The 19,981-nt window shown below is 48.9% G+C and overlaps 1 protein-coding gene across 2 annotated transcripts in view; it reads left to right on the top strand.

Annotated features, from left to right (window-relative positions):
* Positions 1-1,935: 1,935 nt before the first annotated feature.
* GMPR (guanosine monophosphate reductase) overlaps positions 1,936-19,981 on the top strand; it is a 59,523-nt gene continuing 41,477 nt past the window's right edge. For both annotated transcript variants that reach the window (XR_001023163.5, XM_004019123.6), the window contains exons 1-3: positions 1,936-2,097; positions 11,470-11,589; positions 15,123-15,206. Coding sequence is in view for 1 of the 2 variants with exons in the window: in XM_004019123.6 (XP_004019172.1) it covers positions 2,011-2,097; positions 11,470-11,589; positions 15,123-15,206 (291 nt within the window). In the remaining variant the exon portion in view is untranslated. The remainder of the gene's footprint in view (positions 2,098-11,469; positions 11,590-15,122; positions 15,207-19,981) is intronic.

The raw sequence follows: 19,981 nt of genomic DNA, 5'->3' as shown, positions 1-19,981 counted from the left end.
GTGCATGGGATTTTCCAGGCAAGAATACTGGAGTGGGTTGCCATTTCCTTCTCCAAGGGATCTTCCCGACCCAGGGATCGAACCCAGGTCTCCTGCATTGTAGGCACATGCTTTACCGTCTGAGTAAGATGTGGTAGGTAATAACAACTATAAAGCCCACATTCACCCCTGTTATTGTAACCCCAGGTAGATCCTTCGTAAGTTCAGTTTCTCTTCCCTGTTGGGAGTATCATTTTCAAATAACCATACCATAAATAATTACATTTTACCTTGTTTTTAGTTAGGAACTTAAGATCAGAATTAACTTGAGACTTTGAAAATAAGCAGCCCATCTGGCTGGCTCCCAACAAATGATTCCATAAGGGTTATAAATACTTAGCCTGCCCAGCTAATTGTGGTGACTTTCACTCTCTCCCTGATAACTTTCATTTCCTTCCAGGAAACTTCAGGAACTTCCTATGGTGCAAAGGTGTTGAGAGCAAGTGGGACGGGCTGAGAACTTTATCATTTGCAGACATTTGTGTTAAATGAACATTGTGATATTTCTTTATGGTCAGCTGTACCAAATATGAGTTCCCTGAGAACAGGTCAAGCCTGCAGACAACTGAAAGAAAATGAAAGTTGCTTTTGTGCAGTTAGCAATCTTTGAGGATGCAAAGCAACAAGCACATGATGCTACATGTGACTCCAAATAAACAGTTCCCATGTATTAATTACAGGAAACCCACACACACAATTTAATTTTCTCCCAAACGTGGGACAGAATAGCGTTAAATGTTTTTCTTCATCTTTTAACTTATGAGAAAACAGGTTTAGATAAATTATTAAGTGGCTCCCCCAAGGTCATCCAGCTAGAATGTGGTGGGGTCAGATTTTGAACCCAGGCAGAGAGAGGTCCCAAGACAAAAGCAGCTTTACCTAAGGTTGTAGTAAGTTTTAAGGACCGAGAGATTTATATTTAACTTTATTGTAACCTTGGGCAAGTTATTTCCTTTATATGTCCTCAAGTTTCTTATCTGCAAACCGGCTCCTTCTTCATTGGGTTGTTGTGCAAGTGAATGAGCAGGTGCAGGGCGGGCACTTAAGCACATTCCTAATGCATAATGACGGCTCAGCGTGGTCAACAAGTGAACTAAAAATAAACTGACATCACTCATTCTCAGAAGGACTAAGGTCCCTCGAATCTCAGGATCTCCGCCGACTACAGACGTTACGCTTTTATATTAATACAAATTCTTGAAATCCAAAGGGAACGCAAAGATTGCCTCAACAAGTCCACCATGGCTAAATAGTCACCTGCCCACTCTCTTTTCCCAGTTCTCTCCAACTTCCCAGGAGTTTCTTCGTTTTTGGCATGTGAGAGGTGTGACTCAGCACCTGATGGGCACACGGGGCTTGAAATGAAAGAAGGGAAGCCTTTCAAGGAGTGGACTTTTCCGTGGGTGAGGGGGTCACAGGCCAAGTCTCCTCCCTACAGGGGACCTCGGTGACAGACGAGACGGTGTGCACTCCTCCTCCCCCTCCCCACACACTGGTCACCGCAATGAGCAAGCCCGTAAACAGGGGCGGGCAGCGGCCAGAAATGTCACACGAGCAGACTTCTTAGCGTCCATCTGGTCTGTCGCCACCGCGTCAGTTCCCGGCTCCGCTCTTCACCTCGGCCGCCGCCGTTGGGGGCGGGGCCTCCGGGGTGCGGGGCGGGGCCAAGAGCGGCTGGGGGCGGCCCGAGGCCTTAAGGGGGCCGCGTGCGCGCAGGCAGAGCAGCCGCCGCGGCACAGCCTTCCACCCTCGCGCTCCCGCGGCACCGCCCCCGTCCGCCGGAGCCCCGCCCCGCCCACCGGAGCCCCGCCCCGCCCACCGGAGGCCCCGCCCCGCCCGCCGGAGCCCCGCCCCGCCCGCCCGAACCTTCCCGGCTCCCCGCAAACCCCGCTGCTCGTGTCCCGCGCCGCCTGTACTGCAGGAAGGGTCTGCGGGCTCCAGCCGCGCCGGCCCGAGCGCGCTGTCCGCACCATGCCCCGCATAGATGCGGATCTCAAGCTGGACTTCAAGGATGTCCTGCTCCGACCCAAGCGAAGCAGCCTCAAGAGTCGAGCCGAGGTGGGGCCCTTGGAAAGCCGCATTGGTGTGGGATTGTTTGTTTTTTTCCGGGGTGGCGCGGGGGAGGTGGGTGAGAGCCGCTGTACTGTGCGCCCACCGCGCCTGCTTTTCAGTGTGTCTAGGGGTGGGTGGGACGCGACCCCCTCTGCTCTTCTCACCACCGGAGAGAGGGAAAACCAGCTGGTCTCCTGCCAGGACAGGAGGTGTCTGTAAGAGGTCCGAGGTGTCCTTAAGGGGTCCGACTCTGGCCTAAAATCTTCAATGCGTCCGGTTGGGGCGGCGAGGGGAAAGGGACAGCGGAACTAAACCCCAGAGGAGCGAAGACCAAGTGATCAGCTGATTCAGAAAGAGTGACGGCGACGACAGGGGCCGGTTGAGGGGTATAGGGTGAAAAGGACGCAGCAGAGCCCAGGTGTACAGGGACGGGGATTTTTTTGGCAGCGTCTCTCTGCGGAGAACTCCGACTGCTTTAGTATCAGGTCCAGCCATGGAATTTATTTTAGGAGGTCTGAAACACAGGGAAACTCCGGGGCAAAAGTTCAGGGTTTACTTTCTGCGTTTCAGTGACTTCTGGGAGGCACAGGCTGGGGACCTGTGCCTGGCGGCACCCCCTTACTGAACAGCTGGAGTCCAACCCAGTCTTCCAGAAGCTGGAAACACTGGGGTGCAGGTGTGGGGGCTAATGGGACCGCTGGGGGGCAGGGGTGGGGGCAGTTTTGCCCATTTTGCCTTAATAATGAGAGCAAAGCCCGAGGAACAGGTGGAGACCAGACTGGAAAGAGCTAGAGGGTGGGGGCAGGAGGAAGGTCAAGTCTTGAAGGATAAACTAGTTGCACAGATAGGCAGAATCCCCTGGAGATGTGTATATGTGTGATGATGGCTTTGCTTGGGGCTTCGAGCTGGAGAGGAAGGTGAGGAAACTGCTGTGTCTGGAGGCAGGGGTTGCAGATGTAAACAGGGGGAGGCTGAGCCAGCATAGGTTTCTCCACCGGCCCCCCCACCCCCTTCCAGGACCATAAATAAATCCCCTTGCGAGAATCTGGGCTGCCTGCCTGCCTGCCTGTGCGGCTGGGACTCCTGACTGCAGTGCCTGGTGCTGCCAGCTGAGGGCTTGTTTGAATTAACTACAAGCCTCCTGCTTTAGCCAATAATCAGAACTAATCAACTCACCTTCTCAAGCTGGAGGGTTGGCAGCTGGAGCCCAGACTGGAAGAGGTGGGGAATGAGTAACACTTGTCACTCTGGATTGGTCAACTCTCTTCCTGCCCTTCACTGTGTCACTTAGAAGAACAATGAACAGCTTGGATGGCAGGCCCAGACTCTTGAAGTCTCAGCAGTAGCTGGTACCTGAGTCCACACTGAGACAAGATGTGGGGATTTGGGGCAGACTAATAATTTGGTGGCCGCAATAATCTAAATATTGGGTTCACTTAGTAAAGAAAAAGTTATTTTGAGAAAAATCATATATTTAAAGCAAGGATGTATTATGTGTATTTTCTGAAGCAGGAAACCTCTTATAAAGGTAAAATATTCAGAATTTATGTTTGTTGTTGTTGTTCAGTTGCTTAGTCGTGTCTGACTCTTTGCAACCCCACGGACTGCAATACACCAAGCTTCCCTGTCCTTCACTATCTCCCAGAGTTTGCTCAAACTCATGTCCCTTGAGTCGATGATGCCATCCAACCATCTCATCCTCTGTCACCCCCTTCTTCTGCACTAGAATGAATTACTCTTTTCCAGGGAATAGTATGATGTTGTCTTGAGTCATTTGGTTTCATAATTTGGGCTGATTGAAGCTGTTAATGTCCCAGCTTTCCATGATACATTGCAATCTACATGCACACACAGCAGTGAGATCTCGGTGCCCTTGAGAATTGTTTTCAGATTTCCACGTTTGTGGGAGTTTACCAGCTCCATCCTGGAAACCTGAATTAACTGGCGTTGCCTTTCCATTTGGCTCCTATCATGGCTTAGCTGCCTGCTGGCCACCCCCATCACCAGACTGCCCGTTTCATTGATACTGAGGGACCTAGGAAGTGAATGGCACCCCACTCCAGTACTCTTGCCTGGAAAATTCCATGGACAGAGGAGCCTGGTAGGCTGCAGTCGAAGAAGGGTTGCTAAGAGTCAGACACGACTGAGTGACTTCACTTTCGTGCGTTGGAGAAGGAAATGGCAACCCACTCCAGTGTTCTTGCCTGGAGAATCCCAGGGACGGCAGAGCCTGGTGTGTTGCTGTCTATGGGATCGCACAGAGCTGGACATGACTGAAGCGACTTAGCAGCAGCAGGAAGTAAAGTTGCTCAGTTGTGCCCTACTCTTTGCAACCCCACGGACTGTAGCCTGCCAGGCTCCACTGTCCATGGGATTCTCCAGGCAAGAATACTGGGGTGGGTTACCATTTTCTTCTCCAAGGGATCTGTCTAACCCAGGGATCAAACCCAGGTTTTCTGCATTGCAGGCAGACTCTTTGCCGTCTGAGCCACCAGGGAAGCCCATTTGGATACCATCATGGTTTAGCTGCCTGTTGGCTACCCCCATCACCTGGCTGCCTGCTTCATTGATATTGAGGGATCTAGGAGGACCTCTAACCCACTCTCAAGGTGTGCTCAGTGGGCTGTGGATGCCTGAAGTGTGCCATAGGCAGAGGAAAACTTTCCCTTGTTCGACCAGGTATCATCCTGAAGTGCATGCCCCCAGGCACGGGGATATCTGAATGTAAATTTGAAACTAAATGGTAAATGGCCGGACTTTGAGCCCAGCCCTAGAGCAGATGTGAGTGGAGCCGGGAGAGCAAACAGCCCCCGTGATAGCAGTCTGGCTGGGAGGGGAGCCTGGTGACTGTTGACAAGATGCATCGCTGCAGCAGCTTCGCTCAGAGCTGGACCAGCTGCTGGATCCACCAGGCAAGGGAGCAGGAAATGGAGAGAAAGGCAGGGTGCCCTCACACTCAAGGTTAGTGCTCCTGCCAGGGCATTGCCACAAGTGTCACATGAAATGAACCTGAGATCAGCTCCCGGAGGCTAAGGGTACAAGTGGAGACAGCCCAGGTGGCCTTCCTGTGGTTGTACCACGTCAACAGCCATTGTCAGCTGTCCCTCCATTGTCTGTGCTCCTGTTTCCACAAGTCCTCGGGCCGCAGGAATAGAGGGCCACAGGGCTGCATTTAGGTAGTGTTTTCAGAGGAAGGGACATGTTGGTTGGGCAAGACCTCTGCCACACTGAGGGGGTGACCTCATCCCTGACTGCCTGAGAATTTTCTTCTTTTGGACCCATTACTTGCTCCAGAGTCCCATCCTTGTCCTTAAGCTAGTAAGATGTTTAAAGAAAACCACAAACCTAACGGCACAACCATAATGTTGGAAGTCGGACAGTGAAGGAGTTTGCAGCGGAAAACTGGTCCCTTGGGCTGGGACAGACAAGACATAACCCAATGAGTGATCAGTCTCCTAAATGCTCCGTAGTCTTTTTCTCACCAGAGGTCCGGTGAGAAATGGACCAGCTCCGGAGAGTTCTGGTCCAGCTTCAATGGACAGCAGGCTGGCCTGAGAGGAGCAAGACTGTGGCGGAGTAGAGAGGATGTTGGCTGGAAGAAAGGAGACCTGGGTTCTTCCAGGCTCTGAGCCAGTTGTGTTATTACCTGGGCTCTGTGTTTTCTGGGGCCACTGTAACAAAGTACCGTAGACCGACTGACTCACACAACAGGGATTTATTGTCTCTCAGTTCTGGAAGCCCCGGGTCAAGATTTCAGCAGGGTGGGTTCCTGCTGAGAGCTATGAGGGAGAATCTTCCTTGCCTCTCCCCTTCCTTCAGGTTGTTGACGCACAGCCTGGTTATTCCTTGGCTGCAAGCATTGTTTAATCTCTGCCTTCCCCATCAATCAGCATTCTCCCTTGCTGTGTGTCTCTGTCCAAAGTCCCACTTTTTATAAGAACACTAGTCATACTGGAGTGGGACCTACCTTAATGATCTCATCTTACCTTAATTACCCACAAAGACCTTATCTCCAAAAAGGTCATGTTCACAGGTACTGAACTGGTTGGTATTTCAGTGCCTTTTGGAGGAGAGACAGTTCCAACTATAACAGCCTCTGTAAATGTTGCTCTGTAACACTGGAGGGTTTGACTAGGCTTGCTTTTCATGAATGCATCAGAATCACCTAGGAAGACATTCCTAAATACAGTGTCTCCATCACAAAGGTTCTGATTTATGAGGTTGGGGCGGATTGAGCATGTGTATTTTGGGAATCATCATGCGTGATTCTGATGTGCACACAGGTGCCGGGGGCTGGCCACTGGAGCCTTTGCACAGTGGAGCACTGTCTTTTTGTGGTGATATGTGACTGCACATGCTTCCATGAATCCTGACAACTGATGGTGAAACATCCAGGGGACCAGGCACGTTCAGAGGGCCGGGCTGGAGCCACCACACATTGCCCTGAAAGACTGGGAGCCAAAACACGATCCCATCCTTACCCTTAGCCAGACATTAATTACTTGCACCCTTTTGAGCCACTCGGACCACAGTGGGGAAAGGCATTGCCCTGCACTTATAGTCCACACGTGAGACCAGTACCAAGTAACACAGAGAATTGCTTTAATCAGCACCATCCATAGATTTAGGCAAAAGAGGCCCCTGCCTCAGACCCCATTTTTGTCCCTTCTCATTGGACAGAGCTGAAGGCTGGGCCTTTTCCTCTGGGCCGTGCTCTAGATACTCAGGATCCTGGATTTCCTGCCCAGATGACTTTGAACTGATTCCAGGGCCTGCACAGGGCAAGAGGGCAGGGGGCAGGTGGGTGGGGGGTGGGGAGCCTTCCCCAGATGTGTTTTCTAGCGGCCAGCCATGCTGCTCAGATGTTCGCCTCTCTATCTCAGAGAGTGGCCAGGTCACTGCTGTTTGAGGGATAGGCGTGTGGACATGGAGGTTAGCAGGTAGACTGAAGTGTCCCTGTGTACACAAAAGGATGTGTGTGAGAGGAGATGGCCAGGACTGGCTCCCATGACGCCATGTTCTAGTGCTTTCCAGGCCCTTAATGAAACTGTTGTCCAGGAAGGAGGACAGAGCAAAATTTGTGCAGCAGCTTCTTATACGTTGCTCCTGACATTGAGATATGTGGAAACGTGGTAGGTGGGCTTCTGGTTGTACTTTTGGGCCCTCAAACAATGGGCTGTAGGACTGACTGTGATAAAAGTGAAAGTGTGTTGTTTGCCCAGTCATGTCTGACTCTTTGCGACTGCATGGGCTATAGCCCACCAGGCTCCTCTGTCCATGGGCTTCTCCAGGCAAGAATTCTGGAGTGGGTTGCCATTCCCTTCTCCAGGGGATATTCCTGACCCAGGGATTGAACCTGGGTCTCCTGCCTTGCAGGCAGATTCTTTACTGTCTGAGCCACTAGGGAAGCAAGAGCAGTTGAAACGTGTATTTTTGAGGTGGAGGAGGGGTGGCTTATTACTTTATGTGCCCTTTCAAATCAGGCTTAGCGGAGAGGGGGTTTGGAGGTGCTATATTTGGTGCTTTGACCAGCTGTGGCAGATTAAATGCCAAGTTTAGTTTCTGGTGGCTAGGATATTTAAAATATTTCTCTCAGCAAACAACTGGTCTGTTTTAGGGTGTGTGTTTGTGTGTCTTTCTGTCTGTGTACATAAGGTCGGAGCAGATATTTTATTTCTCATTCCTAGAATTAAGGATTGCATAGACTCTGCCATGTGGAAGAGACTAGACATGAGGGGAAGAGTTCATTGTCAAGGCTGACCTCTTCCACAGAGAACAGTTTTTTGCCTACTGCGTATAGGTTTTTGGAGTGCCAAGAAAAAAAAAATACCATTGTGAGCTCAGCCAGGTGCAGAGTGTAGCTGCTCTTCCCATGCTTCTTGGAAGGAGTATTAGTAATTCGAGACCAAGAAATCCTGATTGTCCTGAGCCTGCGAAGCCAAAATGTTAGAGGGCCATTAGCAGCCCAGAAGGGTGCCATTAATAGTTCGCATCAGTTATCTTTCAGGATGCAGATTGAACTTGCTTCACTGAAGTAGAACCAAGCATGGTCATGAAGGAAGTGGGGGAAAGGGATGAGCGCCTCCCACAGTGCCCCCGCAGTCACAGCATCTCTTTTCCCCTCGCTGATGCTGTTTAAGGCCGATGTCGTCATGTTGATGACCTCATTGGCTCAGGAAGCTTTCTGTGTGTGGAGGAACAGGAGATGCGAAAAGGCCAAAAGACCTAGGTATCCCCTGGTGTCTTGACATGCTGATGGCAAAGCGAGAGTTACTTCCTACAAATAGGTTCATCGGTACTGTTTTTTTTTTTTTACTAGATCCCGTGTGTACGTGTTACTATGCGGTATTCGTTTTTCTGACTCACTTCACTCTGTAACAGGCTCTAGGTTTATCCACCTCACTACAGCTGACTCAGGTACTGAGGAACCTATCTGCAGGACAGGAATGGAGACACAGACGCAGAGGAGGGACTTGGGGACACAGCGGCTGAAGGAGAGGGTGTGGGGCGAACTGAGAAAGTAGCATTGACGGAAACTAGTACAGCTACTATGGAGAACAGTGTGGAGATTCCTTAAAAAAACTGGAAATAGAACTGCCTTATGACCCAGCAATCCCACTGCTGGGCATACACACCGAGGAAACCAGAATGGAAAGAGACACCTGTACCCCAGTGTTCATCGCAGCACTGTTTATAATAGCCAAGACATGGAAGCAACCTAGATGTCTGTTGGCAGACGAATGGATAAGAAAGCTGTGGTACATATACACAATGGAGTATTACTCAGCCAGTAAAAAGAATACATCTGAATCAGTTCTAATGAGGTGGATGAAACTGGAGCGTATTATACAGAGTGAAGTAAGCCAGAAAGAAAAACACCAATACAGTATACTAACGCATATAAATGGAATTTAGAAAGACGGTAACGATAACCCTGTATGCGAGAGAACAAGAGAGACACAGATGTATAGAACAGTCTTTTGGACTCTGTGGGAGAGGGCGAGGGTGGGATGATTTGGGAGAATGGCATTGAAACATGTATAATATCATATAAAAAACGAATTGCCAGTCTAGGTTTGATGCAGGATGCTTGGGGCTGTTGCACTGGGATGAAGCAGAGGGATGGGATGGAGAGGGAGGTGGGAGGGGGTTCAGGATGGGGAACACGTGTACACCCATGGCGGATTCATGTTGATGTATGGCAAAACCAATATAATATTGTAAAGTAATTAGCCTCCAATTAAAATAAACAAATTTAAATTAAAAAGAAAAAGCATTGACGTGTATACACTGGTGGTAGTGGTGGTGGTTTAGTTGCTAAGTTGTGTCCAACTCTTGCAACCCCGTAGATTGTAGCCCACTAGGCTCCTCTGCCCATGGGATTCTCCAGGCAAGAATACTGGAGCAGGTTGCCATTTCCTTCTCCAGGGGATCTTCCCAACCCAGGGATTGAACCCAGGTCTCCCGCATTCCAGGCAGATTCTCTACCAGCTAAGCCACAAGAGAAGCCCAAGAATACTGGAGTGGGTAGCCTATCCCTTCTCCAGCGGATTTTCCCATCCCAGGAATCAAACCAGAGTCTCCTGCTCTGGAGACTATCAAACCAGATAGCTAGTGGGAAATTGCTGTATAACACGGAGCTAAGCCTGGCACTGTGTGATGACCCAGAAGGATGGGATGGATGAGGGGAGGGACAATATAATTATGCCTGATTCACATTGTATGGCAGAAGCCAACACAACAGTGTAAAGCAATTTTTATTAAAAAAAAAAATAGAAAGTTACTTCCAACAAAAAATAAAAGGCTCTAGATAAACACTGGTAGGAAATGATTATTGCCATGGTCCTTAGTAAGCCAGGATTAATGTAGGTCCAGATTCTTGCGGCAGCTTAAGATTCACACCTGGGTTTGTGCTGCCAGTTCTCCTTGGGGAAGCGCCCCCTTGCTTCCGTGCGGGCTGTGTCCCACAGGGTCCAACTGAGGAAACAGGACTGAATATTTAAAACAGGAAATTTAATACGAGGCAGCATGGCTCAGCGGAGATGCCAGAGGGGATATGAGGGACCTCAGAGATTGGTTGCAGAGAAACCACTTCCAAAGGGGAGGGTCCTAAGGCCTGGGATCACTCTGTGAGCTAGAACCACAATCTGGCAGGCCATGGCCAAGGGGGTCTGCAGAACTACTCTGCTTGGACCCAGGCCTGTCTCCTCACTTGCCCCACCAGTGACCCCATTGGCCAAACCCAGCCAGAAACCAGCCTGGGAAGTGGAGCCTATGGTGGTGTGTGTGTGTGTGTTGGGGGGTCCTTAGATAAGAGCAGAGCACTTAGATAAGAGCAGGCATAGGATGAGCACTGCATCTGGGCACATACGTGGCTGCCTTTGTATGGCAGCCAGAGATCTGGCCAACGTTGAGGCCATGATTTAAATTCTGCTAGCTCTTGGCGTGGAGAAGGCAATGGCACCGCACTCCAGGACTCTTGCCTGGAAAATCCCATGGACGGAGGAGCCTGGTAGGCTGAAGTCCATGGGGTTGCGAAGAGTCGGACACGACTGAGCGACTTCCCTTTCACTTTTCACTTTCTGGTGGGCTGCCGTCTATGGGGTCACACAGAGTCGGACATGACTGAAGTGACTTAGCAGCAGCAGCTCTTGGCGAACACCTGGCCCTACTCACTGCTTTTGCTGAGCCCGCCTTCCTGGCTTAGCTCTCGTTCTGGATTCTCGATCACTTGAGTTAGTCATAAATACCCTGAAGCTGGAATTAGGGTAGAATTGGAGCTGCGTTTGCAAATCAGAAACCAGTGGTTATGTGCACAGTCGTGGCTATCTTTGAAAGATGCTGGTATTCATGAAACAGTGGAGAAGGTTGAAGGCAAGGGGATTAATGGGGGTTGCTGACTACCGGGTGAAGGTGACGTGCCTGGTTCTCTCCAAAGGTGGGAATTAAAGGGAGGGTCTTGAATGGCAGGGAAGACTGGAGTGGATTTTCCCAGAAGGGGAACTGTCCCTCCAGAAGTGGAGAACAGTGGCTTGTGTGTGGTGTTTGAGGCCGGCATGAAGCAGGCTGGGGACAGAAGGTGGAGGGGGATGGGAAGGAGAGAGCTTCCAATTTGGAGGCTAGGCTTGATGGCAGAACATGCGGTGCCTTGTCCTGGTTTCTTGAGGATCGCAAGGAGCTGGGTTCTATTTTTGCACCGGGATAACAACCCATGATTCCATTTCCTCAGGGACTCGCTTGTATTTGGAACCCCTGGCCCAACCCCTAAGAGGACCCAGGGACATACACTTCCTTCGTGTCTTTTCATTCACTGCAAACTCTAGAAATTCTGCCCCAATCACATAAAGAACCAAGGACTTCTTTTCCCTCTTGCAATAGGTGGACCTTGAGCGAACCTTCACATTTCGGAACTCGAAGCAGACCTACTCGGGGATTCCCATCATTGTGGCCAACATGGACACCGTGGGGACGTTTGAGATGGCAGTGGTGATGTCACAGGTAGGACGGTGGGCTTTTTCCCTCTGGTGCTCACACTGGACAGGTTGTCATACATAGGGGAGAGGAGAAAAGTGAGACATTTCAGGTCACTCACTTTGGCCAAACTAATTGGTTCTGAGTCTGATTGTTGTTGGAAGCCCTTCTTTTTCTCTCTTCCATCAGAAGGTGGGTAGAGTCTGGACTTCACATTCAATGAGATGGTCTAGATCTGATGCCCAAAGCTCAGCTTCTTTGTACATTGGTGCCAGTCAAATCTCAGATACCATCTTTAATCATTAACTTCTCCCACCTGGAGGGTGTTTCAGTATCTGCAATATAGCTCAAAGATATCGTCGTGTGTATCCCTTGATGGGGAGTTTTGGGTGAAGTAGAAAAGGATAGCTTTATTGCTTTGCCATTGAATCTACCTGCAATGGAGGAGACTTGGGTTCAATCCCTGGGTCAGGAAGATCCCCTGGAGAAGGAAATGGCAATCCACTCCAGTATTTTTGCCTGGAGAATCCCATGGACAGAGGAGCCTGGGGGCTATATATAGTCCACAGGGTCACAAAGAGTCGGACATGACTGAGCGACTAACATACTCATTGCTTTGCCAGGCAGAGGGGGACACGATGGACTAATGAATTCAAAACTGTGTGTCTGCACTTGGGGATGATAGTGACAAGTTTTGTAGTAACTGTTCAAAGAGGGTGTGATCAGCTCTCAGACATTCCTCTGATGGGTCGGTGGTAAGGTAAGTAGGAGTCAGTGTTTTCAACCTTCAGGTCTAGCTGTCTGCGGTCTACAGGCTTGTGGGCACCATGAGAAGTAGTGTCAGTCACTCAGTCATGTCTGACTCTTTGGTGGCCCCTGGACGGTAGCCCACCAGGCTTCCCTGTCCATGACGTTCTCAAGGCAAGAATGGTGGAGTGGGTTGCCATTCCCTTCTCTAGGGGTCTTCCCGACCCAGGGATCGAACCCATGTTTCCTGCACTGGCAGGCGGATTCTTTACCATCTGAGCCACTAGGAGGGTGGGCAGCATACCATCCTTAATCATTAACTTCTCCCACCTGGAAGGTGTTTCGGTATCCGCAAAATAGCTCAAAGATATAGTCGTGTGTATCCTTTGATGGGGAAACAGGACCTTGCTCCCAGGCTGCTCCTCACTGTTGTTGCTTGCTGGTCTCGCCTCCCTTGCCTAATCAGTAACTGTTTGAATCTGCCCGTTGGAACTCAGGGAAGGTCATGGAGGCTGAGTGAAGGCTGTTTCCTATAATCAAAGCAGCGGGGGACACTGAAAAGCTGTGCCCAGGAGCCTCACAGGACCCTGCTCAGTTTCAGACCTGCATCCATTTCTTCCTTGAAAATGCCTGTGATAGTTTTGGAAATTAGAGATACAAAACGAAGTTGGATGTCATGCCATATTACAGTGTTAGAGAAGTGTCACATTTAGTAGAAGAGCGACAGCACCTTTAAAAAGACAGAATCACTTTGCTCTGTAGCATTTATTATATCACAATATAGAAACCGTAGGTGCCAAGCACTGGATGGAATGTGGATGAGGTGGTCACAACTCCACCAGAGACAGACAGGAGAGGTCACTTGGCCCAAAGCGTTTAGGCAAATAGACAAAGAGCTGAGATGCAAACCCAGACTGACTCCAGCATCAGGGACCTGCCTCCCAACTTACACTGGCAGATCATAGTACTGATATAAGCTCAAGGTCCCTGGAGCCGGCTGCTGTCTTTCTGCCTATAAAGGGACTAGTATCCTGGGCTTGGGAAAATAAAGGCAAAGTTACTGGGGGCAGAACCTTCATCTCACACATCTGTGTCTGCATTTGGATTCAAGGTTCAGTGCATCTTAACTCATCATCGATGTGAAATGTGTGCTTCTGATGCTCAGAGTCTGTGCATCTATTTCCATAGACAATGCCTGCCAAGTGAAAAGATAAATCCAATTAGTTGAAAGAGCTTCTTGCTGTGGGCAGCAAGTCTAACCTCAGGAGGTGCTGGGATTCATTATTAGCCAGTGATTAGAAGGAAGATTTTCAACAAATTATGAACTCACCAAATAGTGAAGGGGGTGGTCTGCCTGAGGTCTGAGGCCAGGATCAGTTGCATTGTCTGTCCGCCCTCAGCCCCCATTGAGCTTTGGGCCGGAGGCTAACAATTTAATTGGAAAAGAAATTTGTGGGTTTTTTTTTTTCTCCCTATCTTTCCCTCACTCTGCTGTGATCAGCCATTGCTCTTCATGAATTATGTATTTGTGTAAAAGTGCATGGAATCAGGGAGCGATTAATAGCCCTGATTAATTCACATATCAGATTACTGTTTCACGAGAAACAGAACTTGCTAGGCTCTTCCCATTTGCACAGGAAAGACTTTCCATAAATGAGACAGTGTTCATTGAAATAACTAACCATGTGTGGGTCCTATGAATTTTCCATTTCTAGAATGTTGAGTTAGTTCCTTGCATCAGTAAAGTCAGAGAATTTTTCAATGGGGGAGAGACTAAGAGAAGTTTGGAGTGAGGCCCCTATATAGGAGGAGGAGGAGCCTGGGTTCTGCATTCAGATTTGAGTTTGAATCTGTCCTTTGCCCCCTTTTTGGCCAAGCAGTTGTTAAATTTCTTAAATGTAAGTTTCTTAAGTCCCATCTTTGCCCACGAAGTTACTGCTGTTGTACAAAGTTCTGAGAAGTACATGAAATAACGTATGTGAAGTTCTTGTGCAAAATAAATGTTCAGTAAACCCTTGCTTGGTTGATGGTCATAGTTTTAGAATTACGATTTATGTACTTCCTTCCCTCAAGAATACCAGCTGCCCGATGGGTTTAGCTTTTAGCAGGAAATGTTTTGGTCATGAACACAAAGAGAAGCTTTCAGGTAGAAGCTGAGTTTCTTTTGGGTTGACTAAGCATCACTAAGCTCCAATACTTTGGCCACCTGCTGTGAAGAGCTGACTCATTGGAAAAGACCCTGATGCTGGGAAAGATTGAGGGCAGAAGGGGGCAACAGAGGAGGATGAGATGGTTGGATGGCATCACCAACTCAATGGACATGAGTTTGAGCGAACTTTGGGAGAGAGTGGACAGGAATGCCTGGCATGATGCAGTCCATGGGGCTACAAAGAGTCAGACACAACATAGCCACTGAACAAGAAGAAGAAGCATCACTTTGCCTTCGGACTGTGCTGCTGACTAGCAGGAGACCAGCCCTCTGTGCTGCTCTTGGCCTGTCACATGTGGGCTGGACCAGGGCTCTCAGAACCCTCCCTCATCCTCTCCCACCCCTGCCTCCTGGCATTGCCTCCTAAATCTTGAATGCTGTGTTGGCTGATGAGATTAGAATGGAAAACACGGTCCTGTGATTTCCCTGGTTACACCTTCCTCTGTTTGGGGCTCCTCGGAGCAGATTCAAAGCAAGTGAAGCATGAATGGCTGGAACACTGGATGGTTTTGTCTTGGTGGTTTAACCTCGCCGTATGGAGGAAGGCGGGGCAGGGTTCCCTTGGCTTCTCGTCCTAAAGGTGCCTTTCTGTTTTGTTTCCTAGCACTCCATGTTTACAGCGATTCACAAGCATTATACCCTGGATGACTGGAAGCTCTTTGCAGCTAATCACCCAGAATGCCTGCAGGTAAGACTCTACCCTGGTTATAAATGACCTTTGTTGCCCAGGAAAGGAAAGGATAGTCAAAAGGATTTGAGTTGGCAGCAGATAGACACACAGACTCCCAGGAGATAGTGAAAGACAGGGAAGCCTGGTGCCCTGTGGTCGACTTAGCAACTGAACAATAACAACAGACACACAGTCCCAGGGAGAAATTGGGGAAGGCAATAGTGAATCCCCAGCCCTTGATTGTTGCTAGGAATTTGCCAAGGAAACCTGTTCTGTACTCCTTTTTAAAAATATGATGATTTACCTATAAGAAACATATTTTTCCCCCTTGGAAAGTGCAGTGTTTTGTCATGAGAGCTTGCGGAGGTCCCAGCAAGGTCAGTCCTGCCAGGGATTGAGTCCATTCCAAACATGCCTTTTATCTAGACAGAAACATCTAATTATAATAAGTTATAATTGGAGCTGAATATGATGGAGCAGAATAAACAGTATGCTCTCCAGGATGACTTTAGTGAGAAAGGCAGATAGCACAAAGTGTTGGTGCAGCAGTTGGAAGCCTCTGCCATGCTGGTGGGAATGTATCATGGTGCCGCTGCTTTGGAAGACAGTTCAGCAGTTTCTCAGAAGGTTCAGCATAGGAGTTACCATATCACCTAACAATTCTATTCCTAGAATAGACCCAACAGATATAAAAATATATGTTCACACAAAATCTTATACACGGATATTGCCCATGGACTACAGACCACCAGGGTCCTCTGTCCCTGAGGATGCTCCAGGCAAGAATACTGGAGTGGATTGCCGTGCCCTCCTCCAGCAGATCATCCCAACCCAGGGATCAAACCCCGGTCTCTCATGTCTCCCGCATTGCAGGCAGATTCTTTACCATCTGAACCACCAGGGAAGCCCACACAGATATTCATAGTAGCACTCTTCATGGTAGCCAAATGGTGGAGACAACCCAAGTGCCCATCAGCTGATGAACAAACAAAACCTAGTATACACATAGGGCGGAATATTCAGCTAAGAAGGGCAATAAAGTATTGATTCATGCTACAACATGAATGAACCTTGGAAATGAAACTGTTCACCTCAAACTGGGACTTGGACACACACATCTGGGACTCAAACCCAAGCAAACCCACAGTCTTTCAACTGATCTCACACACTGGGGTTTCAGGACCTAATGAAGCTCAAGTTCTTGATGTTTCATCGCAGAAAGAATTCAGCGAGAGACAGAGTGATAGGTGTGCTGCCTGCCAAGTGGCTTCAGTTGGGTCTGACTCTTTGTGACCCCATGGACTGTAGCCCACCAGGTTCTTCTGTCCATAGGGATTTCCAGGCAAGAATACTGAAGTGAGTTGCCATGCCCTTCTCCAGGGGATCTTCCTGATCCAGGGATCAAACCCACATCTCTTATGTCTCCTGCATTGGCGGGCAGGTCCTTTACCACTCATGCCACCTGGGAAGCCCAGAGAGATAGGTAAGAAGCGGATTTATTTGAAAGGAACACATGCCGCAGGGTGTGGGCCATCTCAGAAGGCAAGAGTGGACTTGAAAGGTGGCACTAGTGCTCAGTTGCCTCGGTTTTGTCTGACTCTTTGCAAGTCTCTGGACTGTAGCCTGACCGGCTCCCCTGTCCATGGGATTCTCTGGGGAAGGACACAGGAGTGGGTTGTCTTGCCTTTCTCAAGGGGATCTTCCCGACGCAGAGACTGAACCCACCTCTCTAACATCTGCTGCGTTGGCAGGCAGTTGCTTTTAGCACTAGCATCACCTGGGAAGTTTGAAATGTGGTGTGGTTAGCTTTTATGGGGCACTTCCCTGGTGTCTCAGTTGGTAAAGAATCTGCCTGCAGTGTGGGAGACCCAAGTTTGATCCCTGGGTCAGGAAGATCCCCTGGAGAGGGGCATGGCAACCCACTCTCGTATTCTTCCCTGGAGAAATTCCATGGACAGAGGAGCCTGGCGGACTACAGTCCATGGGGTCGCAAAGAATCAGACTCGACTGAGCTGAGTGACTTAACACTTTCAACTTTGCACTTTCACTAGCTTCTATGGCTTGGGTAATTTCATAGGATAATGAGTGGGAGGATTATCCCAACTTTTTTGGTGAGGGGGTGGAGATTTCCAGGAACTGGGCCACTGCCAACTCTTTGGTCCTTGATGGGCGGCCTTGGAACTGTCATGGTGCCTGTGGGTGTGTCGTCTAGCTTGCCGATGTGTCACGGTGAGCATGTACTGAGGCTCAGTTTCTAGTGGAGGTCTGCTCGTCCTCCATCTTGAACGCATTTGATTCTGATCAGTTTATGTTGATGGGTTCCAACATCCTCCTGTCCATGGTTGCTCAGCAGCTAGTTGTGATTTTGATGTTCTCACAGAAGATAAGCACACGTCCTTTTTGCTCCCCATCACTGTGACGTGCTAAGTCGAATTAGTAACTGAGCAACAACGGTGACCGTTTACGTTGCGTCCTTGGTCTGTGTCATTCTTTTAAAGGTCGTGCCCTGCCCGCTTCACTCTTGTTTCAAAAACAGTTTGCTAAGTGAAAAAGCCAGACACAAAAAGCCTTGTATATGATTCTATTTACATGAAATGTTGAGACAAGGGAAACCTGTAGAGACGGAAGTGGATTAGTTGAGAGTGAGGGCTAAAGGGTGTGGAGATTTCTCTTGGGAGTTGATGAAATGTTCTAGAATTGATCGTGGTGATGGTTGCACAACTCTGAATATACTAAAACCCACTAAATTGTGCACTTTAAACAGAGGAAGTGTGTGTAACTAGATCTCAATAAAGGTGTTACTGAGAAAAAATAAAGGTTTGAAAATAATAAAGGCCCCAATAGAACATGCCAGTCTTTGATCCTGCATCTTGATCCTGGCACCCTTGGTGGTCCTACATCCATGCCAAAGAGATATCTCTACACTGGAGATGATTTCCTCCACGATCAGATCATCTGGATTGGAAAGTGACTTCATATTGTGCTGATTTTGAAGTTAGACTAGTTTCTGGCTATTTTTCTTTGCTGTGCCATGGCTGTGTATGGGTTTTGATTGGCGAGGAGGTGGTTTCAGAGGTAAAACAGTTCTGGCTCACACTTGAGTCTTTTCTTTTTGGCATAATTTATTCTAATGGATTATCTCTGTTTCACCTTCTCCCCCTCTCCTCTGGAGGAAGTTTGGGGAGCGTAAGTTTCCAGCAGTGCGCTGTGAATCAGAACCGTGGCTTTCATTACCAAGGGCGATCATTCCACTTACTACCCCACTGCCACCGAAGTTAAAGCTCATTAAAAAGGGTACTGAGAGAAACGTAACCAGTCTCCAGTTCCACCTGCCAAACTTGAACAGAAATGAAAGATTAAAAAGATAGCAGAGCTGAGTGGGAGGGAAAGAACCTGTGGACCTGGGGCACCAGTTCGACCGTCCTGGGGAGTGAAGGTGGGAGTCGGTATGTATCACATTACCAGTAGGTTTATACTTAGTCTGCGGGGTGTAGCTACACCTTTGTGATTTGTGGCTTGGGGAGAGTAACAAAGGATAGTAAGATGTGCTGCTCACCGGCAGCTTATAGTTTAGAGGTGTGAGTTAAAATATTGAATTTGCAAATTTTAAATTTATAAAAAATATGCACGTCATAGAAGGTGAGACGCTAACTCTGGGCACAGTCCCACGGGCTAGTTTTAACGAGGCATAAACTGCTAAAACCCACAGAGCAGATTTTGAGAGCCGCAGAGGGGTGGGTTGGAGGCACGGGTGCTGAGGAAGGTTGGGGGAGAGGGTATCACGGAGGAGGAGGTGGCGGCGTCAGATGGAAACACGTCCCAGCACAGACAGGAAGGATCCTTTCAGTTGCGTTCATTCTTGTGCTTTGGGACATTTTGTCTTTTTTGTTGGAGACGTTAACGTTTGTATGTCATTTTTCTTCTCTCTTTCTCTTTTTAAATATTTAGTTATTTGGCTGCACTGGATCTCAGTTGCATCGTGTGGGATCTAGTTCCCCTGGCCAGGGATTGAACTTGGACCTCCTGCACTGCGAGAGCACAGTTTGCATGTTGTGATATTGTTGTACTGGGAGTAAAAATGAGAACAGGAAGGAGTTTTATCAGGGAGGTTTTAGACATCTTTCCCTCTCTCTTCTCCCACCCCCATCTCAGTGGGATGCTCAGGGTAACAGCCACAGCTTTGGCATGAGGAACCCGAGCAGACTGGCCACCCTGATTCTCCTTGCCTCTCCTCTGCTCCAAGAGGAGAAATTGCACCAGTCACTCCATGGTTCTGCGTTCCATGTGGCGTTGTTGTTCAGTTGCCAAGTCGTGTCCGACTCTTTGTAACCTCATGGACTACAGCGTGCCAGCCTTCCCTGCCCCTCACCATCTCCCAGAGTTTACCCTGGTTCATGTCCATTGACTCGATGATGCTATCCAACTGTCTCATCCTCTGCCATCCCCTTCTCCTTCTGCCTTCAGTCTTTGCCAGCATCAGGGTCTTTCCCAAGACTGGCTCTTCACATCAGGTGGCCAAAGTATTGAAGCTTCAGCATCAGTCCTTCCAATGAGTATTCAAGGTTGATTTCCTTTAAGATCGACTGGTTTGATGGCCACGTGGAAAGCTTGAGGAAATTAAACAAAAGCCATGGATGAGATTGTGTGGCCAAGGCACAGGACTCAGTTTAGCGTTTATATGCAGTTTAGTGTTGGAAAAGACAACGGTCAGTTTCGATAACTGACCGTGGGAATCTCCTTTGCCTCTGCTGCCGCAGGTTTCTTGAGCCGGTTCGCTGTGTGTATGATCAGGG

The sequence above is a fragment of the Ovis aries genome, chromosome 20 (assembly GCF_016772045.2).
Source record: "Ovis aries strain OAR_USU_Benz2616 breed Rambouillet chromosome 20, ARS-UI_Ramb_v3.0, whole genome shotgun sequence".
In the NCBI taxonomy this organism is placed as follows: Eukaryota; Metazoa; Chordata; class Mammalia; order Artiodactyla; family Bovidae; genus Ovis; species Ovis aries.
Note: the sequence above shows the minus strand (reverse complement) of the source record. Positions and strands in the feature narration are given on the sequence as shown.